The sequence below is a fragment of the Pristiophorus japonicus genome, chromosome 12, assembly GCF_044704955.1.
Source record: "Pristiophorus japonicus isolate sPriJap1 chromosome 12, sPriJap1.hap1, whole genome shotgun sequence".
In the NCBI taxonomy this organism is placed as follows: Eukaryota; Metazoa; Chordata; class Chondrichthyes; family Pristiophoridae; genus Pristiophorus; species Pristiophorus japonicus.
This window is the reverse complement of record NC_091988.1, coordinates 89,295,930-89,316,476: the sequence shown is the minus strand read 5'-3', so window position 1 is coordinate 89,316,476 and position 20,547 is coordinate 89,295,930. Positions and strand designations below refer to the sequence as shown.

The window sequence follows — 20,547 nt, the reverse complement described above, 5'->3', positions numbered from 1 at the left end:
ACAGTCCTGATGCCGCTTGGAAAAAGTTTGTGCCTCAGTCAGCAAAATTGGGCAGCTGGGCCCTGAGTGTGGGGTGGAGCGGTAAGGGAGGTGTTGCACACCTCTGTTAGGGCGCTTGGCCGGCTGAGCATGCGAAAATCACGAGCTAAACAGCCAGCCCGGGAGCACTCAGAGGCCTGGGGAGAAAAACAAAACCTGAAAAAAAAACATTCCCAATACCTCGCCCACGCCACCACAACATAGATCGCAAAAAAAAGAAAAAACAATCACACTTACCTTAGGTCAGCATTACTTACCTCACTGTATCCGGTGCAGCTTGGAACTCCCACTTTCACAGGCGTTCCCACCAAGGGCGCGCTATGCAGCGCAACAAGTCGGGCGAGAGTCAAAAGTCGAGCCAGTGTCACAACCAGGGCGGTGCACACCGGCTCGTCTCTTCTGGACAGTAATGCTCCGTGCCTCCCTGAAACCAGCCGCGGAAACCTTGGCGGGGCACTGGAAGCTGGCCTCCTGTCCCCAGAAGAGCTCGCTACCGCCATTGCCGCCCCTCCGGGACAAAAACAGAAACAGACAGGAGCGGAAAAATCACAGGAATTCTCCCGATCTCCTGTAATCACAGTGGAAGATCGGCAGGAGCCCTGGAGAAAGAGCAGAAACTGACATATGCAGTGTTTTTGCAGGGTTTTCTGTTGACGTTACGGTGGGAGATCAGGAAAACGCTTCACAAATTCCATCCCTCTGTTTACCATTAGTAACTAGTTTGTAAAGGAAACTCCTCCCCCTTTCCTCGGATGAACTCGTGACCTTTTCAAATCATAGCAATTCCTAAAAATCTTAATCACTCAGTGTGTTGGTATCTTATTTAGGATTTGGGGTCCAGATGCAACTAACCAGCATTGTCTTTGGACTCTTGTGTTTCAGGTGTGCAACAATACCAGCGACCGAAAGCATGCTGACAATGTTCTGGAGAGATACGTCACTGAGACTGTTATGAGCATCGTCACAACTTTCTTCAGCTCTCCCTTCTCTGACCAAAGCACGAGTTTACAGGTACGGGATACTATCACTTCAGTTGTTAGCCTGTAGCCTGTTTCAGAGCTGGGTGCTTTGAGATTTCCACTCCCCGTCCGCCCGCTGCGAGGCAACTATTGAGTAAATAGAAAGTTCTAGTATAAACAAAACTCTTGGGTAAATAGTATCTGTAGCAAAAGAAAATACCGTCATTGCTGTGGTCAATTTTTTTTTTTTAATTCTGTAATTTTCCTGTAACTGGACGATGTCCCCTTCAACCCAGAAACTTGTGACTTTTTGACGACTTTCTCTTGTTGAGTTATGTGGCCCTGAGGATTAACAGTTACTTTCTGATTACACGTTATCACGTGCTGAATTGTTTCTTACCCAGCTGAGGCTGAGGGTGGAGACTGTGGTCAATGGTACTGCTTTGACCTTTTTAGTGGCTGCAACAAATTCATGTGTAGTTGCGGGAAGGATGGAAAGACTCAGGGCAAAGACATCGCGCTGTGATTTACAATGTCCACATCTGCTGCAATGTTGGCCTGAGCTGGAATTTACCACAGACGGTTAGAAACCCATTGCAGGAAGTGAGTCATTTAACACTGCAATGAGGTAAATTGAAGTACAAGCTCTCTCCCATTATACAGGAGACTTAAACAGCCAACCTTCAATATTGCAGAGGGCTCCAGCAGTTTTATTTGGTCCTATTTTGAATCTATTAACTGGAACTCTGGCTAAGGTGGGCTGAGAGTTCGGACTCTGCTGTTTTATAAGTTATAAATTTAACAGCCAAACAGATGTGCTGTTGAGTTTTTATATTAAGGTGGAAGAGTTATATGATTAGGTAGTGCAAACCAATATTTCATTCTAAATTCGTCATTAGTAAAGGTTGCTTTTTTTGTTTCATGCCCATTGTTCTTTTTAAATCCCTGCCCTACCAACAAAAAGGAGGAAATATTGTGTTGAACAAGTCACTTATTTTGAACTATGGGCCAAAGATGGTTTAATTTTTTTTTTAGTTAAATTTAGGCCCCTGCATTAGAATTTTCTAAATGCTTTAGATTTTCACCAGCTACGATGCTTTTAATTTAAATGTTGTTCCTTTTGATTCCAATTTTTCCATTAAGTCTCAAGGAAAAATTGGAATTTGAGTAATCATATACAAGTACAGTGTGCCTGCTCACTTGCCCCACGCATTGACATTTTCAAGACTGAGATTGAGAGATTTGTGTTGGGCCAGGGTATCCTGGGACATGATCAGAGGAGGGTAAATGGAACTGAGATTCAAATGATGGGCTGAATGGCCTACTCCTGTTCCTATGTTCCCCACCCTTGTTCCTGATGTTCGACTTCTATTTTTTCCCCTCCCAATCTTAACTTAATTCTTTTGAAAGATTCTAGGACAATGTCCATTGCAGTGGGTGGATTATAGTGCAAGTGCACATAATTAAGTAAAAGTTCACCTTCGTTCAGATATATTTTATGGTTTTACTTTAGTTAGCACCTCCAATATTCTCTATTTGCACATCATCATCATAGGCAGTCCCTCGAAATCGAGGAAGACTTGCTTCCACTCTTTTTAAAAAAGAGTTCTTAGGTGACTGAACAGTCCAATACGGGAATTACAGTCTCTGTAACAGGTGGGACAGATAGTTGTTGGAGGAAAAAGTAGGTGGGGAGTCTGGTTTGCCGCACGCTCCTTCTGCTGTCTGCGCTTGGTTTCTGCATGCTCTCGGCGATGAGACTCGAGGTGCTCGGCGCCCTCCCGGATGCACTTCCTCCACTTAGGGCGGTCTTTGGCCATGGACTCCCAGGTGTCGGTGGGGATGTTGCATTTTATCAAGGAGGCTTTGAGGGTGTCCTTGAAATGTTTCCTCTGCCCACCTGGGGCTTGCTTGCCGTGTAGGAGTTCCGAGTAGAGTGCTTGCTTTGGCAGTCTTGTGTCAGGCATGCGAACAGTGTGGCCCACCCAACGGAGCTTGTTGAGTGTGGTCAGTGCTTCAATGCTGGGGATGTTGGCCTGATAGAGGACGCGAACGTTGGTGCGTCTGTCCTCCCAGGGGATTTGCAGGATCTTGCGGAGACAGCGTTGGTGGTATTTCTCCAGCATTCTGAGGTGTTTACTGTATATGCACAGCTGCATTGAGGAAAAAAAGAGGTGGCTGCAGCTAGCCTACATGTCCCTGGTTGTCCTTTTAATTGATTCTATGGGGCCTACCTTGTTGGTGATCGAAAATGGGAGCCACATATAAGGCAGCGGGCCACATTGAAAGCCCTGAATGGATAGGCCATATTGATGGTGCACTGCTAAGTGTAAAGGCTCTCTTTAGCAGCTGTCTTGGCAGAGCCTCCACATTAGGAATACTGGGCCCAAGTTTGCCCCCACACTTAGAACGGCGCAACACCGTGAGCTGCGCCGACTCTTTAGAACAAAAACCGCGCCTAAAACTTAACTCTGTATTCTCCCCGCTGCTGGAACGTTGCAGGCCATTGGCGCAGCGCAGCACAAGCTGTGGGGGGGGGTGGAAGCCAGGTCCCGGCACTGAAAACAGTGCCAGGACCTCTGCACATGCGCGCTAGAGTCTGCGTGCATGTGCAGTAGCTCCAGGCCACCGAGGCTGCGTGGGAGGGGCCCGAAGTTTCAGTTTTGGTCTCCTAATCTGAGGAAGGACATTCTTGCTATTGAGGGAGTGCAGCGGAGGTTCACCAGACTGATTCCCGGGATGTCTGGACTGACATATGAGGAGAGTCTGGATCGACTGGGCCTTTATTCACTGGAATTTAGAAGGATGAGAGGGGATCTCAAAGAAACATATAAAATTCTGATGGGACTGGACAGGTTAGATGCAGGAAGAATGTTCCCGATGTTGGGAAAATCCAGAACCAGGGGACACAGTCTTAAGGATCAGGGGTAAGCAATTTCGGACTGAGATGAGGAGAAACTTCTTCACTAACCTGTGGAATTCCCTACCGCAGAGAGTTGTTGATGCCAGTTCGTTGGCTATATTCAAGAGGGAGTTAGATGTGGCCCTTACGGCTAAAGGGCTCAAGGGGTATGGAGAGTAAGCAGGAAAGAGGTACTGAGGGAATGATCAGCCATGATCTTATTGAATGGTGGTGCAGGCTCAAAGGGCCGAATGGCCTAATCCTGCACCTATTTTTGATGTTTCTGTGAAGCATGCTGCCCCTAGCCCTGGCCGAATGGGTTCATTGGGGCGGCAAAGATCAGACTCGGGCCTCCCTCCTCCACTTCTTCAGCTCCTGCTCCGGCTCTCTTCTCCCCCCTCCCCCCCAAACTCCCACCGTGTTCAGGTCCGCTCCGGCTCCCCCACTCCCTCCTCTCCTCTCTCTCCCCTCTCTTCCCCCCCCCCCCCCTCCTTTCTCTTCCCCCCCCCTCCTTTCTCTTCCCCCCCCCTCCTTTCTATTTTCCCCCCCCACTCCTTTCTCTTCCCCCCCCCCTCCCTCCTTTCTCTTTCCCCCCCCCTCCTTTCTCTTCCCCCCCCCCCCTTTCTCTTTCCCACCTCCCCTCCTTTCTCTTCTCCCCACCCCCCTCCTTTCTCTTTCCCACCCCCCCTCCTTTCTCTTTCCCACCCCCCCTCCTTTCTCTTCTCCCCACCCCCCTCCTTTCTCTTCTCCCCACCCCCCTCCTTTCTCTTCCCCCCCCTCCTTTCTCTTCCCCCCCTCCTTTCTCTTCCCCCCCCTCCTTTCTCTTCCCCCCCCTCCTTTCTCTTCCCCCCCCTCCTTTCTCTTCCCCCCCCTCCTTTCTCTTCCCCCCCCTCCTTTCTCTTCCCCCCCCTCCTTTCTCTTCCCCCCCCTCCTTTCTCTTCCCCCCCCCTCCTTTCTCTTCCCCCCCCTCCTTTCTCTTCCCCCGCCTCCTTTCTCTTCCCCCCCCCCCTTTCTCTTCCCCCTCCTTTCTCTTTCCCCCCCCTCCTTTCTCTTTCCCCCCCTCCTTTCTCTTTCCCCCCCCTCCTTTCTCTTTCCCCCCCCTCCTTTCTCTTCCCCCCCCCTCCTTTCTCTTCCCCCCCCCTCCTTTCTCTTCCCCCCCTCCTTTCTCTTCCCCCCCTCCTTTCTCTTCCCCCCCTCCTTTCTCTTCCCCCCCTCCTTTCTCTTCCCCCCCCTCCTTTCTCTCCCCCCCCCCTCCTTTCTCTTCCCCCCCTCCTTTCTCTTCCCCCCCCTCCTTTCTCTTCCCCCCCCCTCCTTTCTCTTCCCCCCCTCCTTTCTCTTCCCCCCCCTCCTTTCTCTTCCCCCCCCTCCTTTCTCTTCCCCCCCCTCCTTTCTCTTCCCCCCCCTCCTTTCTCTTCCCTCCCCCTCCTTTCTCTTCCCCCCCCCCTTTCTCTTCCCCCTCCTTTCTCTTCCCCCCCCCCCTCCTTTCTCTTCCCCCCCTCCTTTCTCTTCCCCCCCCCTCCTTTCTCTTCCCCCCCCCTCCTTTCTCTTCCCCCCCCTCCTTTCTCTTCCCCCCCCTCCTTTCTCTTCCCCCCCCTCCTTTCTCTTCCCCCCCTCCTTTCTCTTCCCCCCCCTCCTTTCTCTTCCCCCCCTCCTTTCTCTTCCCCCCCCTCCTTTCTCTTCCCCCCCTCCTTTCTCTTCCCCCCCTCCTTTCTCTCCCCCCCCCTCCTTTCTCTTCCCCCCCCTCCTTTCTCTTCCCCCCCCCCTTTCTCTTCCCCCTCCTTTCTCTTCCCCCTCCTTTCTCTTCCCCCCCCCCTCCTTTCTCTTCCCCCCCCTCCTTTCTCTTCCCCCCCCCCTCCTTTCTCTTCCCCCCCTCCTCCTTTCTCTTCTTCCCCCCCCTCTCTCTTCCCCCCCCTCCTTTCTCTTCCCCCCCCCCCTTTCTCTTCCCCCCCCCTCCTTTCTCTTCCCCCCCCTCCTTTCTCTTTCTCCCCCCCCCTCCTTTCTCTTCCCCCCCCCTCCTTTCTCTTCCCCCCCCCTCCTTTCTCTTCTCCCCACCCCCCTCCTTTCTCTTTCCCACCCCCCTCCTTTCTCTTTCCCACCCCCCTCCTTTCTCTTTCCCACCCCCTCTCCTTTCTCTTCCCCCCCCTCCTTTCTCTCTCCCCCCCCCCTCCTTTCTCTCCCCCCCCCTCCTTTCTCTTCCCCCCCCTTTCTCTTCCCCCCCCTCCCCCCCTTTCTCTTCCCCCCCTCCTTTCTCTTCCCCCCCTCCTTTCTATTCTCTCCCCCCTTTCTCTTTCCCTTCTTTCTCTTTCCCCCCCTTCTTTCTCTTTCCCCCCCTTCTTTCTCTTCCCCCCCCCCTCCTTTCTCTTCCCCCCCCTCCTTTCTCTTCCCCCCCCTCCTTTCTCTTTCACCCCCCCTCCTTTCTCTTTCACCCCCCCTCCTTTCTCTTTCACCCCCCCCCCCTTTCTCTTTCACCCCCCCTCCTTTCTCTTTCACCCCCCCCTCCTTTCTCTTTCACCCCCCCTCCTTTCTCTTTCACCCCCCCTCCTTTCTCTTTCACCCCCCCTCCTTTCTCTTTCACCCCCCCTCCTTTCTCTTTCACCCCCCCTCCTTTCTCTTTCACCCCCCCTCCTTTCTCTTTCACCCCCCCTCCTTTCTCTTTCACCCCCCCTCCTTTCTCTTTCACCCCCCCTCCTTTCTCTTTCACCCCCCCTCCTTTCTCTTTCACCCCCCCTCCTTTCTCTTTCACCCCCCCTCCTTTCTCTTTCACCCCCCCTCCTTTCTCTTTCACCCCCCCTCCTTTCTCTTTCACCCCCCCCTCCTTTCTCTTTCACCCCCCCCCTCCTTTCTCTTTCACCCCCCCCTCCTTTCTCTTTCACCCCCCCCTCCTTTCTCTTTCACCCCCCCCTCCTTTCTCTTTCACCCCCCCCTCCTTTCTCTTTCACCCCCCCCTCCTTTCTCTTTCACCCCCCCTCCTTTCTCTTTCACCCCCCCTCCTTTCTCTTTCACCCCCCCTCCTTTCTCTTTCACCCCCCCCTCCTTTCTCTTTCACCCCCCCCTCCTTTCTCTTTCACCCCCCCCTCCTTTCTCTTTCACCCCCCCCTCCTTTCTCTTTCACCCCCCCTCCTTTCTCTTTCACCCCCCCCTCCTTTCTCTTTCACCCCCCCCTCCTTTCTCTTTCACCCCCCCCTCTTTTCTCTTTCACCCCCCCCTCCTTTCTCTTTCACCCCCCCCCTCCTTTCTCTTTCACCCCCCCCTCCTTTCTCTTTCACCCCCCCCTCCTTTCTCTTTCACCCCCCCCTCCTTTCTCTTTCACCCCCCCCTCCTTTCTCTTTCACCCCCCTCCTCCCCTCCCCCCCACCCCTCGCTGTCAGAAACACAGACACTGACAGAGAGAGAGAGAGACACTGGGCGGCGTGCGGGCGTCCCAGCACGCTGTTAGAGGGCTCCTGGTGCTGCAGTCGGTGATTAGAAATGTAATTTTTTAATTTAATTTTTTTAATTTTTTTTATTGATTTATTTATCATTTATTATTGATGCCGGCTCTTTATTTGTAAAAGTGAAGTGTTTAATGTTTGTAAACCCCCCTCCTTCCCAACCCCCCCATCTCTCGATCCCTACGCCTGAATTCTAAGTGTCGGCAAGGTTTTTCTAAGCGTACAAAAATCTACACTTAGTCTATTCTAAGTTAGTTTGGAGTAAGTTTTTGTTGCCTAAATTTGCAAAACAGGCATAAGTGGCTGGACACGCCCCCTTTTTGGAAAAAAAATAATCTGTTCTAAAATGAAACTATACTAACTCACTAAAACTGGAGCAAACTAATGCCGAGAATTGCAATTTCTAAGATGGTCCATTCTCAACTAGTTGCACCAAAAAAATAGGAGCAACTCAGGCCGAAACCGGACCCCACTGATAGTAAGTCAAACACACCACTTATTCCTGTTTTCCTTGAATCTGCAACATTTATAGGATGGAAAATAGGAGCCAAATAGCTGTGGTATTTGAGTTTTGCTCTGTTTTTGATTTTCTGCACAGCACTTTACAGCTTCTACTTTGATCTTCCACTGCCTTCATTTTCAACTCGTGCTTCCTCCTCAGCTGTACCTTCTCTTTTCCAGTAAGAATCTGGTGACCGCCTCAAACCTCGAGCTCTTGGCAATACACGGTATTCTTATACGTTTTGAAGTGCACTTTGATTTGTTCAGATTCTGTACCTCTTCTTTTTAAAGGAGAAATTCCACCTGAGGGCTTTTCTAGGATATTGCGACAATCCTTTTTTATTTTTCTTAACAAGCCACACTTAATATGCTAATGTTTCCAATAGCAAATAGCTGTCTATTTGGTCACAACAGCTTATTGCATTTAACTTTCTCTCTCGCTGAATTATGAGTCAAATTGATGAGGAACTTATTAGGCTTAACACAGTTGCCAACATTCATATTATTTCCAAGACATTTAACGTTTGGCTAAGTAAGAGGAGGGAGGAAAGCTTGTGGATAACATTTTAACATAGGCAAAGATCTATTTCTGTGCTGTTTTAAGCTCCTGTTGAACGATGCAAGATGTGTTTGCACCTTTTCTCCCCCCTCCAAATGCTCTCGTTCTCAATGCTCAGGTCTTGTATAATAGCAGAAAAAACAGTGGCAAGTATGCAGTTGGAGTGTGGTTTGAGGGTTTGATTTGCTCACGGTACTCAGTTTGTGAATTATGACTGTTGAAAATGTACTTTAAGCGTGTGCAATTATGGATACTGTGGTTGCATCTCATGGCTGAACAATACACTGTACTGTTACAGGGTACTCACTGTTGTAATGTAGGAAACACACCAACCAATTTGCACACAGCAAGGTCCCACAAACAGCAATGAGATTACCAGATCATCTGTTTTAATGATGTTGGTTGAGGCATAAATATCTGCTGGGACATTGCGGAGAACTCCCCTGCTCTACTTTGAAATAGGGCAAAGAGATCTTTTGCATCCACCTTCAGGTTGCTATGGGCCCAAATTTCCCCATGAGTTGCACTTTTTTTTGGTGTAACTTGATTTTTCTGGTGTATCTTTTTGGTTGCAAATATGGCCATTTAATTTGCACCAATGCAAGTGAGTTAGTTAGATTTTTTGTTAGGTCAGTTTTTTTTTCAAAAAGGGGCATTCCCAGCCACTTACACCATTTCTGCCAATTTGGCCAGAAAAAAGTTGTACTAACCTAACTTTGGGCAGCGTATGTTTTGTCTGCACAGAAAGACCTTACTTACAGTTAAGGAATCGGTGCAAGTAACTATATTTAAAGCACCACCAAGCACCAAACAAAGCACAAAAAGTAATAAGCAATTATATAACAAATAAAATAGAAGCAACCCTGTACCTAAAACACCAAGGATAAAGTAATGAGCAATCAATAAATAAAAAATTAAAAAATAGAAGGAACCTTGCACTTAAAGCACCAAAGTCAATCAGTAAATAACAAATTAAAAAAATAGAAGTCATACTTTCGGGAACGCAGCAGGCCACCGATGAGGGAGCCCATTCGGCGTGCTTCCGGCCCCTCCCACACAGCCTGCAGCGTGTACTCACAGATTCGGTGTGTTTCGGGCCCCTCCCACACAGCCTGCAGCGTGTACTCACAGATTCGGTGTGTTTCGGGCCCCTCCCACACAGCCTGCAGCGTGTACTCACAGATTCGGTGTGTTTCGGGCCCCTCCCACACAGCCTGCAGCGTGTACTCACAGATTCGGTGTGTTTCAGGCCCCTCCCACACAGCCTGCAGCGCACGTTTGCAGAAACGGCCTGCCAGGAGCTACTGCCTGCGCGCATGTGCAGAAGTCCCGGCACTGTGTTCAGCACCGGGTCCTGGCTCTGCCCCCAATCCATTGATCCTCGCTGCGCCACGACCGAAGAGAGGCTGGGGAGTGGCCACAATACCGACGTCGTTTTTCGACGCGCTTGGAGGCGGACAAAAACGGTGCGCCTCAGGTGAGGCACCAGAAAAAAAAGTTAGGGAAATTCTAGCCCTTTATATTTAACAAATATCTTTGCATCAGAAGTCTCAACCTGTTGCCTTCATGAAATGAAACGTTGGTTTTGAGTTTGTATGAAGATTTGAGAATCCTTTTAAGAGCACTTCATGCCATACCACTTCATGCACCTGAATGGAACATTGCTTTGAAGTGGGCAGTGCCAGAGGATTGCAGTACAGTGTTTGGTAAATGGGGTACAATAATGAGAAATCGGACTTGAATAATTTACCTTGGGTTGAATAAGGGCGGGGCAAGAAGTGGTGATTAGAGTGGGTGGAGGCTTGTGTAGGGTATAAACACTGGCATAGTTAGGCGCAATGGCCTGTTTCTGTGCTGCCGATGCTCTTTAATTAAAATCATCGCATCAAACTTCACAGAAGGAGAGCATTGGGCTCATCGTGCCTGTGCCAGCTCTTTAAAAGAGCTATCCAATTAATCCCACACTTCTATTCTTTTTCCCACAGCCCTACAAATTTTTCATTTTTAAGAATATATCCAATTCCCTTTTGAAGGTCATTTATCAAATCTATTTCCGCCATCCTTTCAGGCAGTGCATTCTAGATCACAACAAGTTGCTGCCAAAACAAAATTCTCCTCATCTCCCCTCTGGTTCTTTGCCATTCTGAGAGCAATAGAAATGTGTAGTTTTGAACCGAAGGATTGGTTGATAGACTTGACCTTCAGTCTAATCCTTTGAAAGTAATCCTTTCTGTATTGGTTTTGCAGGATCATGCATTATGCACCTAAGGTTTGGAGTGGGGTTAAAAGGTATTGTTGGCACACAGCGGTTCGATTGTACTTGAGTTCAGAAAACAAACGGCATTGCCTTTAGAAATCATGATAGACAGTTGCACTGACGCACTTGGGTGGGGCAGGATGAATGAAGTAAGAATGCAACATTCAGGGGTTTTTTTGAGCATGGTGTCAATAAAACCTCACCTGACCCTTTGTATGACTCCATTCAGATGATAAAATATATATATCTTTATGCATCCTTTTTATTTTAACCTGAATGGAGTCACACAAAGAGGCAGTAGCCTGTTAACATGACAGTAACAGTTAGAGATTAAAAAAAAAAGAAAATCGACCAATGGAAAGGTGCAACATTTACACAGTGGCTTTCAGCATCGGCAGAGAGAAGAGCATGGGTCACCAGTGTGAGTTCGAATGAACATAAGAACATAAGAAATAGGAGCAGGAGTAGGCCATTTGGCCCCTTGAGCCTGCTCCGCCATTCAATAAGATCATGTTGCTATGATCTTGGCCTCAACTCCACTTCCCTGCCCGCTCCCCATAACCTTTGGCACCTCATAACCCCAGACTCCCTTATCGTTCAAATGATCTGCGTCCAAAACACTGACCTATCTTTTATATTCACAGATGCTGTTGGACTTGTTGTTTATTTCCAGCCTTTTCTCGGTTTATTCCAGACAAAAAAGCTTCCATCAGTGCTGGAGGAACGTCGGTAGCGTTGCTCCAGTACTTGTGGGCGAATTTGGAGGGTTTGGTGCTACAGTTGCACTGTAACCAAAAGGAAAGATTAAAGTGGCACTATGCTAGGAAAAAAAAAACTGACATTTAAATCGTGCCATTCTCAGGGTATCAGCATAGTTTCATAGCCAACTAATTACTTTTGAAGCGTTTTCACTGTTTTATAGGCAAACACAGCAGCCAATTTGAACACGGCAAGGTGTTGCAAACAGCAGTGAGATAATTGACCAGATCATTTGTTTGGCAGTTACTATGGTGGCCAGGACACCGGGTGCACTCTGCTCTAATTCACATAGCCCCACGGGATCTTTTATGTCCACCTAAATGAGTAGATAGGGCCCCAGTGTAGAGTCTTGTCTGAAAGATGACACCTCTGACAGTGCAGCATTCACACAGTACTGTACTGAAGTGTCAGCACAGATTATCTGCTCAAGTCCTGAAGTGGGGCCTGAATCTGTGACCACCTGACTCAAGCGAAAGTGCTGCCAACTGGACCAAGCTGGCACCTGTTGGCAAACGGTGTTAATTTTAACCACAAAATAAAATCTCCTCACATCAAATGACAAGAAACCTTTAATGCCATGACTGAAAGTACATGCAACAAACCTGGCTATGTTCAGTATTAATCTCAGAAAATTGAATTGTTGGGGATTGTTATTTAGTCTTCATAATTTTATTAAATATAATGTAGGAATGAGGAAAGTCAGTTCAAATATTCCACGACTTGTTTCAGGATCCAGTTGGTCATTTTTCTTCTCTTTCATATCATGCTCCCGTACAATTGATCCAATTCCATTTTCAATACATAACCTTAAGTCTACTTTTACTGCATTTCATGGGAATCTGTTCCAAAAATTGAAGCATGAAGAAATGATTCAGTCAGTTTAATACGTGGCCTCCTTAGTTTATTGTTTGTGTGTCAATAAAACAGAAATTGCTGGAAGCTCAGCAGGTCAGGCAGCATCTGGGCTGTGAGAAACTGAGTTAACGTTTCAGGTCGCTGACCTTCCACCAGAACTCTTTCTCTCTCCGCAGACAAGGCCTGACCTGCTGAGTATTTACTAAAACTTTCAGTTTTAGATTTTCAGTATCTACAGTATTTTGCTCTTTTTTTGTTATATGCTTTAATCCTGGCTTCAAAAACATTCCATATAACGTGATGTGTTATTGCCTAAAGGCTTAAATATTGCCTCCCAAGATATTTCCTAGTGTGAATGCTAGTTGTGCTGGGATTGGTTAGATGTATCAAATTACAAATAGTCCCATTATTTGCTACATGTTGTTCAGCGAGTGAACCTCAGTTACTTCCTTCTGCGTCTAACATCTCGAGGTAACTTCTGAAAATCCAGAAGTGTATCAACCTTCAGAGGTTCTCCATGAACTTGATTGACATGTGCCTTTTGTAAATCTGTATCAGCGTGGAGTTTTTTTTACTCAATTTGCTTTTGCACGAGAATGACCAACATGAACACAGATTGACTATCCTCATTAACCTTAAGATGGTTCAGTTATTAGAACTGGTAGTGGAATCATCATTTACTTACAACAAAGAATTGCAAATGATCAAAGATTGCCGCTGAATATATAATTCATTTTTTTCATTGCAATAATTGCCAATTGGCTGCTTTGTTGCTTTGAAGTACCAGAAGTTGCTTTGGACATATCTGTTTTAAAACAATCATTGCTCGTCTGACCAGTGCCTTCCATGGTGGTATTGACAGTGATGGCAAGCAGTTGATGATACAACAGTTCATAGAATCATACAGAATAGACGGAGGCCGTTTGGCCCATCAGACCTGTGCTGGCTCTTTGAAAGAGCGATCCAATTAGTCCCGTTTGCCTGCTCTTTCCCTATAGCCCTGCAATTGTTTTCATTTTTCCAATGTTTTGATTTGGCGCTTCCACAAAGGAAGTGGTAAGTTTCAAATAAAAACTCTTGGGGACTTCTGGATTGAGATTTGCAGTGAATTCAGACACTCTAATATCGATAACCCACAATTCCCCCTGGTGTTGGAGCCGACACTGGCCATTTAAATATTTTACGGTAGACTTTCCAGTGTTGTCAGCACCTGTATAAATCTAAGAAAAAGTTCTTTGTTCCATATTTGAGCTTGATACGTTTCTTACTTTTAATAAATCTGCACTGTAAGTGGGGCTTCGTTCATTTTACTCAGACCAGTTTTAATCCTGAAGGTGGTGGGAGGGTGCATGACATTGTGATTGGAAATGCTTTGGAATAGGGGAACCTTTCCTGTTTTCCACCACGCTATTGCACCAACATGCTGGCCTTTGCATGGTGTTCTTGTTTACTAAATAGTTGGTGTCAAGCAAGCTGTTAATCAAATATCATCTTTTTTCTGTGAATTATCCAGACTCGCCAGCCTATCTTTGTGCAGTTGTTGCAAGGAGTGTTCAGAGTCTACCACTGCCCTTGGCTATCTGCTACCCAGAAGGCTTCAGTTGAGAGTTGCATTAAGGTGCTATCAGAAGTAGGTAAGCATTTTACCGGGGGGGGTGGGGTGGGGTGGGGAATGCTGGTAAGGAGGACTTATTGCAGGTTGCTAAACACTGCTATAATTCACTGTGAAAATGTACCACTGTATTCAAAGCTGCTGTTCTATTGAAATACCTGCAGTTTTTAATACACTACATCGCCCATTTTTCTTCAGTGAGCTAGGACAGTGTGCTGCTCTGTTCCACTAACTCTGTGACTGCTGTTCATGATGCTTCTTGATCAGACATGCTTTCTTAAGGTGGGTCAATTTAACACTGTTTATCGTGATCTTTGGTCTGGAGCTTTCTGGCGGCACTCCCTCCCAGGCAGTCCACAAAGGCAACTTCCCCACAAGAGAGGTGGACAGTGTTCAAATGTCAGCCAATTAGGTGACAAACCCATCGATTCCTATCCTGGAGCAACTGGGTGTTGTACGAAGCATGTGGACTTGGTAATAAGGTGAACTACCCACGTCAAAATGCTTCGTATTCTTGGAACATTAACTCGCCTGGATTTTTGGCGAAGAATTGACCAGTATAGTGCTCAGCGCCTTTAGAGGGTCTACTCAGAGCACGTTAATGAGCGTTTTTCTCAAAATGCGCCCTTTTTTGCATTGTCGATATTTCTCATTTCAAACAACAACTGTCCGCATCAAGGTGCAGACTGAAGTGCCTCAACTTCAGCCCAATCTCGAGTTGCATTCAATAAATTTTTTCATTTCTTGCATCAACCATCCTTTTAACTTCTCTGACTGGTATTGATGTTACTCAACATTGTGCCAAATTGTGGTCACTACAGTGCTGGGCCTTCGCTCACGAGCAACTGATTGGGAGGGCTGCCCAAACACACTTCACATAGGACACTTGCAGACAGCACAGCGATAAACGTCTCATCAACCTGGGCTGGATTTGAAGCCAGGTCCCAGAGGTGAAAAGGGATCAATTGTGCTGTGTAAGCCTTTTGCATTTATTCAGAGCCTCTGCTCGTAAAGCAGTTGGTGATATATAGAAGCAGTGGTCGGTTCATGCTCAGTGAGGGTCTACTGTAGTGCAAGTATATTGATACAAAATATTTAGGGCCAAGGAAGCTATAAAGGAGGTTGAGGAACTATGGGCCCAAGTTTCGCCTAAAACAGCGCAGCCTGGACCTGGACGCCCGTTTTTCGCGCCAGAAAATGCGCCTAAAAAAAACTTAGCTATTCTCCGACTCCCTGCAGGTCCTCTGGAGCTAGGCGCGGCGCAGCACGAGCTGTAGGGGGCGGAGCCAGGTCCCTGCGCTGAAAACAGTGCCGGGACCTCTGCACATGCGCGCTACAGTGGGCGCGCATGTGCAGTAGCTCCAGGTGCCCAAAACTGTGGGAGGGGCCCGAAGCACGCAGCCCCTAGCCCTGGCCGAATGGCCTTACTGGGGCTGCGTGAATAAGGCTCCTCCCACCCGACCGGACCTCCGCTCCCCCTGGGACCTCCGCGCCGCTTTTCTCCCCCCCCCCCCCCCCCCCCCACTCCGCGACCCCCCCCAACCCGGACCTCCGTGACCCCCTCCCAAGACCCGACGCCACCTACGTGTCAATCCAACCCGAGGTCTTGGGCCCAGCCGTTCAGCCTCCTCTCCCTTTTCCCCCCCACCCCCCCTTCCTCTCTCCTTCCCCTCCTCTCTCCTTCCCTCCTCTCTCCTTCCCTCTACCCCCACCAATAAATCAATCACCAAAAATTAATAAAAAATAAAACATTTTAAAAATCAATAAATAAAATAAAACTGGAGGGACCGTCCTAGCACGCTGTTGGAGGACTCCCGGTGCTGCAGTCGGTAAGTAGAAAATGTTTTATTTATTGGTTTTTTTAAAATTATTTTTTATTAATTTTTTTGGATTGATTTATTGATGTATTTATCATTTATTATTGATGCTCTTTATTTGTAAAACTGAAGTGTTTAATGTTTGTAAACTTCCCTTTAAACCCTCCCCCCCCCCCCCCCCCCATTCCCTATGCCTGATTTGTAACCTACGCCTGATTTTCTAAAGTGTAGACAAGGCTTTTTTGAACGTACAAAAATCTTCACTTACTCCATTCTAAGTTAGTTTGGAGTAAGTTTTCACTGCCTAAACTTTAAAAACAGGCGTAAGTGGCCAGACACGCCCCCTTTTGGAAAAAAAATTCTGTTCCAAAGTGCAACTGTTCTAACTGACTAGAACTGGAGCAAACTAAATGCCGAGTATTCAAATTTCTAAGATACTCCATTCTAAACCAGTTGCTCCAAAAAAACAGGAGCAACTCAGGTCAAAACTTTGCCCCTATAAGTGGGTTTAACCACTGCAGTTAATTGATGTAGAATATAATGTGACTTGTAATATAAACTTCAAAACAAACAGATTGCCCATATCTTTTTCTGGAACTGCTGCAAACCGATATGGGAGAAACATAGGAACATAGAAAGTAGGTGCAGGAGTCGGCCATTCGGCCCTTCGGCCCTTCGAGCCTGCACCACCATTCAATATGATCATGACTGATCATGCAACTTCAGTACCCCATTCCTGCTTTCTCTCCATACCCCTTGATCCCTTTAGCCGTAATGGGCCACATCTAACTCCCTTTTGAATATATCTAACGAACTGGCCTCAACAACTTTCCGTGGTAGGGAATTCCACAGGTTCACAATTCTCTGAGTGAAAAAGTTTCTCCTCATCTCGGTCCTAAATGGCTTACCCCTTATCCTTAGACTGTGACCCCTGGTTCTGGACTTCCCCAACATTGGGAACATTCTTCCTGCATCTAACCTGTCCAGTCCGGTCAACATTTTATATGTTTCTATGAGATTCCCTCTCATTCTTCTAAATTCCTTTGAAAATGAGCTTAGTCGATCCAGTCTTTCTTCATATGTCAGTCCTGTCATCCCGGAAATCAGTCTGGTGAACCTTCGCTGCACTCCCTCAATAGCAAGAATGTCCTTCCTCAGATTAGGAGACCAAAACTGGTCACAATATTCAAGGTGTGGCCTCACCAAGGTAGTAAGATCTCCCTGCTCCTATACTCAATTCCTCTCGCTATGAAGGCCAACATACCATTAGGCATCTTCACCGCCTGCTGTACCTGCATTCCAACTTTCAATGACTGATGTACCATGACACCCAGATCTCGTTGCACTTCTCCTTTTCCTAATCTGTCACCATTCAGGTAATAATCTGCCTTCCTGTTTTTACCACCAAAGTGGATAACCTCACATTTATCCACATTATACTGCATCTGCCATGTATTTGCCCACTCACTGAACCTGTCCAAGTCACCCTGCAGCCTCTTAGCTTCCTCCTCACAGCTCACACTGCCACCCAGCTTAGTGTCATCTGCAAACTTGGAGATATTACATTCAATTCCTTCATCTAAATCATTAATGTATATTGTAAATAGCTGGGGTCCCAGCACTGAACCTTGAGGTACACCACTAGTCACTGCCTGCCATTCTGAAAAGGACCCGTTTATTCCTACTCTTTGCTTCCTGCGTGCCAACCAGTTCTCTATCCACATCAGTACATTACCCCCAATACTATGTGCTTTAATTTTGCACACTAATCTCTTGTGTGGGACCTTGTCAAAAGTCCTTTGAAAGTCTAAATACACCACATCCACTGGCTCCCTCTTGTCCACTCTACTGGTTACATCCTCAAAAAATTTGTCAAGCATGATTTCCCTTTCATAAATCCATGCTGACTTGGACTGATCCTGTCACTGCTTTCCAAATGCTATTACACCTTTAATAATTGATTCCAACATTTTCCCCACCACCGATGTCAGGCTGACCGGTCTATAATTCCCTGTTTTCTCTCCCTTTTTTAAAAAGTGGGGTTACATTAGCTACCCTCCAATCCATAGGAACTGATCCAGAGTCTATAGAATGTTGGAAAATGACCACCAATGCATCCGCTATTTCTAGGGCCACTTCCTTAATTACTCTGGGATGCAGACTATCAGGATGCAGGGATTTATCGGCCTTCAATCCCATCAATTTTCCGAACACAATTTGCTGACTAATAAGGATTTCCTTTAGTGTGTACTAAGTTGAGATGTGGGAAAGGATTGTACTGGCTGTGCCAGCAACAGGTTGAAACCAGGCAGTGACTCCTGCCTCCCCCAAGACATTGTGCTTGGAACAGTGGAGACTGCCAACCTTCTGGGCTCACTTTTATTTCTTCCTTGTTTTTTCTTACGGCAGCGGAGGGGAGGCCAGTGGAAGCTGTTCTTGGCACCACGCCAAAGCTGTATGCGTGCTTCCGCGATTGCTGCTGCGATTATAGTCGGAGTGCTGTCCTTAGCGGGTAGTGACTTCCATAGAGTGCTAGATGGGCAAGAGTCGGGGCAAACTAAGCAGAAGAGAGGAAAATTGAGCCAAGAACGGCACAGGTATTACTGTATTGAAGGAATCTGGGCACTGAAGAGGATGTCTTGATTTATTTGAAACCCTTCTACCACCCGGGATGAGGAAATCTATTTCTTTGATTTTTTTTTTTACAATTGGTTTTAGTCAATTTACAGTTGACCTAACTGGTAAACTATCTTCCTGCTGGTCTGGAAAGATACTTACTCTGATGTCAAGCCAAGTAGACAGGACCAAACTTACCTACCATCATACTGGGAGAGCTTGGTGACTTTGATCACCAACTTCAAAAGGTTTCAGTACAGAGGTCTTCCTGCTTGACGAAGCCTCAATAAGTATATTTGCAGTTGGACACAAACTTTAGACAAATGTTTTAATTTGCTTAACATCCATTACAGCCAAGAGCAGAACCATAGCCATCCCTGTGGACTTGGACAGCCAGGTCAACAATCTCTTCCTGAAGTCTCACAACATTGTCCAGAAGACCGCGATGAGCTGGCGAATGTCGGCACGCAACGCTGCCCGGAGAGACTCTGTTCTCGCTGCCTCGCGGGATTATCGCAATATCATCGAGCGATTGCAGGTATGAGAGTAGATGCAGCCCGTAAAACCTGGCTCCACCCCACTTTACTGGTTTTTGTTAACTTTCTGCTTTGAATGAGATATTTCAATTTTTTTATTTTCCATATTGTTTCGTCATCTTAAAGCAGTCTCACTCTTTCCCTCTCTGCAGCTTTGTGTTTTGTGTTTGAAGATCTGCTTCCTCTGAGGGCACCATCTCTGCTTGCATTTTTTTCCCTTTGCATTGCTCAGTCATTGGATCTCTAAATTCTGGTAGTTTCCTCCTCTTCGTGTCTGTCACCCAACCCGTTTACTTGGTTACTCCATTCTTCTGCTATTCTCACGGGCACTTTGATGATGAAGACATGATCAAGTTAAGAACCCCTGAACGTTTGAAATGAAGTCGGGTAAACGTTTGAGTTCTTGCATTGCTAGCAGCTTGCACCATAAATAAAATGGCCGACTAATCACTCTGAAATATGAACACGTTGGATTTTTGTAAGAAACTTATGTTACTTACTGCACCTTAACCGTGCTGGGAAAAAAATTGAGGGACTATATACTCTCCAAGAATAAAAATTTTAAAGTGCATTAGTACTAACCTGTTGTGGTTTCCCAGAACATCAGATTAATGGCTGCATTGACCCTGAGTGCAAGAGCAAAACAAGATGGAGAGTAGAATTTACAACTTATTTCATGTTCATATTCTTGAAACCCAATACATTAAAATGAAACTGATACCAGTCTAACTGTGTTACATGCTAACCGAACACTTAAAGCTTTTAATGGAATACATTCTGGCTGATTTCAAAATCATCCCTCATGGGAACTTGTATTACTCAGAGTTCAGTTAGACCACACATGTCTGTCTATAGAGTGCAATGCACAGCCATCGCAGGATGAGAATGGAAGTGTTGTCAGGAGCGAACACCCTGGCAGTTTCGGCTTTCCATTCTCCATAATCTTGGATCGCTGAAGCAAACTGTAGCGTTCCTTCCACTGTCTCAGCTAACTGCATGGACGCGTGACTGAATCCAGAACCATTCTGGTCTATAGGATCAACTGGATAATCAAGCTGTGCTAATGGGGGAGGGAAGATAGAAGGACCTCTTCCAATTTCTGACATCATCTTTTCACAATAATGGCTTCCATGTGGAGAGCAACATTAACATTTCAAAATGTGGTTTTCGCTGTCTTCAATTTTAATAATTACTGTGGCAGATTTTGGCAACTGCTTTCTGTGGTGTAATCAACGTCCTTTTATACATGTTCTTGCAACTGGCAAGCAATTGCGGTGAATTAATAGATAAATAGGATCTCGCTGAAAGTGGATGCAGCCCGTTGAAAAATCATGAGTTGACCTTTGGAAGCTACCTATATTTGGAAGGGTGTTGTCGGAGTTCAACTGTATCTGCTTTGCTTGTGGAATTGGTGATTAAATGGCACTGTTTGTTGAAATTCAGGATATAGTGTCAGCGCTTGAAGATCGCCTCCGGCCCCTTGTTCAGGCCGAACTCTCTGTACTAGTTGATGTCCTTCATCGGCCCGAGCTGCTTTTCCCAGAGAATACTGAAGCAAGGCGCAAGTGTGAAAGTGGCGGGTTTATCTGCAAGTAAGTTTTCAAATTCTCGCCTTCGAATTGTTGCTGCCCACTGAGCAATTTTTTTTTTAAATCATTGTATCGAATGCTCCGCATTTAATAGAAAAAATCTTAATAGAAATAA

The 20,547-nt window shown here is 46.6% G+C and overlaps 1 protein-coding gene across 1 annotated transcript in view; it reads left to right on the top strand.

Annotated features, from left to right (window-relative positions):
- itpr1b (inositol 1,4,5-trisphosphate receptor, type 1b) overlaps nt 1–20,547 on the top strand; it is a 593,020-nt gene that overhangs the window by 292,319 nt on the left and 280,154 nt on the right. Inside the window, exons 33-36 of the mRNA XM_070894815.1 lie at nt 922–1,050; nt 13,776–13,896; nt 18,661–18,845; nt 20,287–20,435. Of these exons, the coding sequence (XP_070750916.1) occupies nt 922–1,050; nt 13,776–13,896; nt 18,661–18,845; nt 20,287–20,435 (584 nt within the window). The remainder of the gene's footprint in view (nt 1–921; nt 1,051–13,775; nt 13,897–18,660; nt 18,846–20,286; nt 20,436–20,547) is intronic.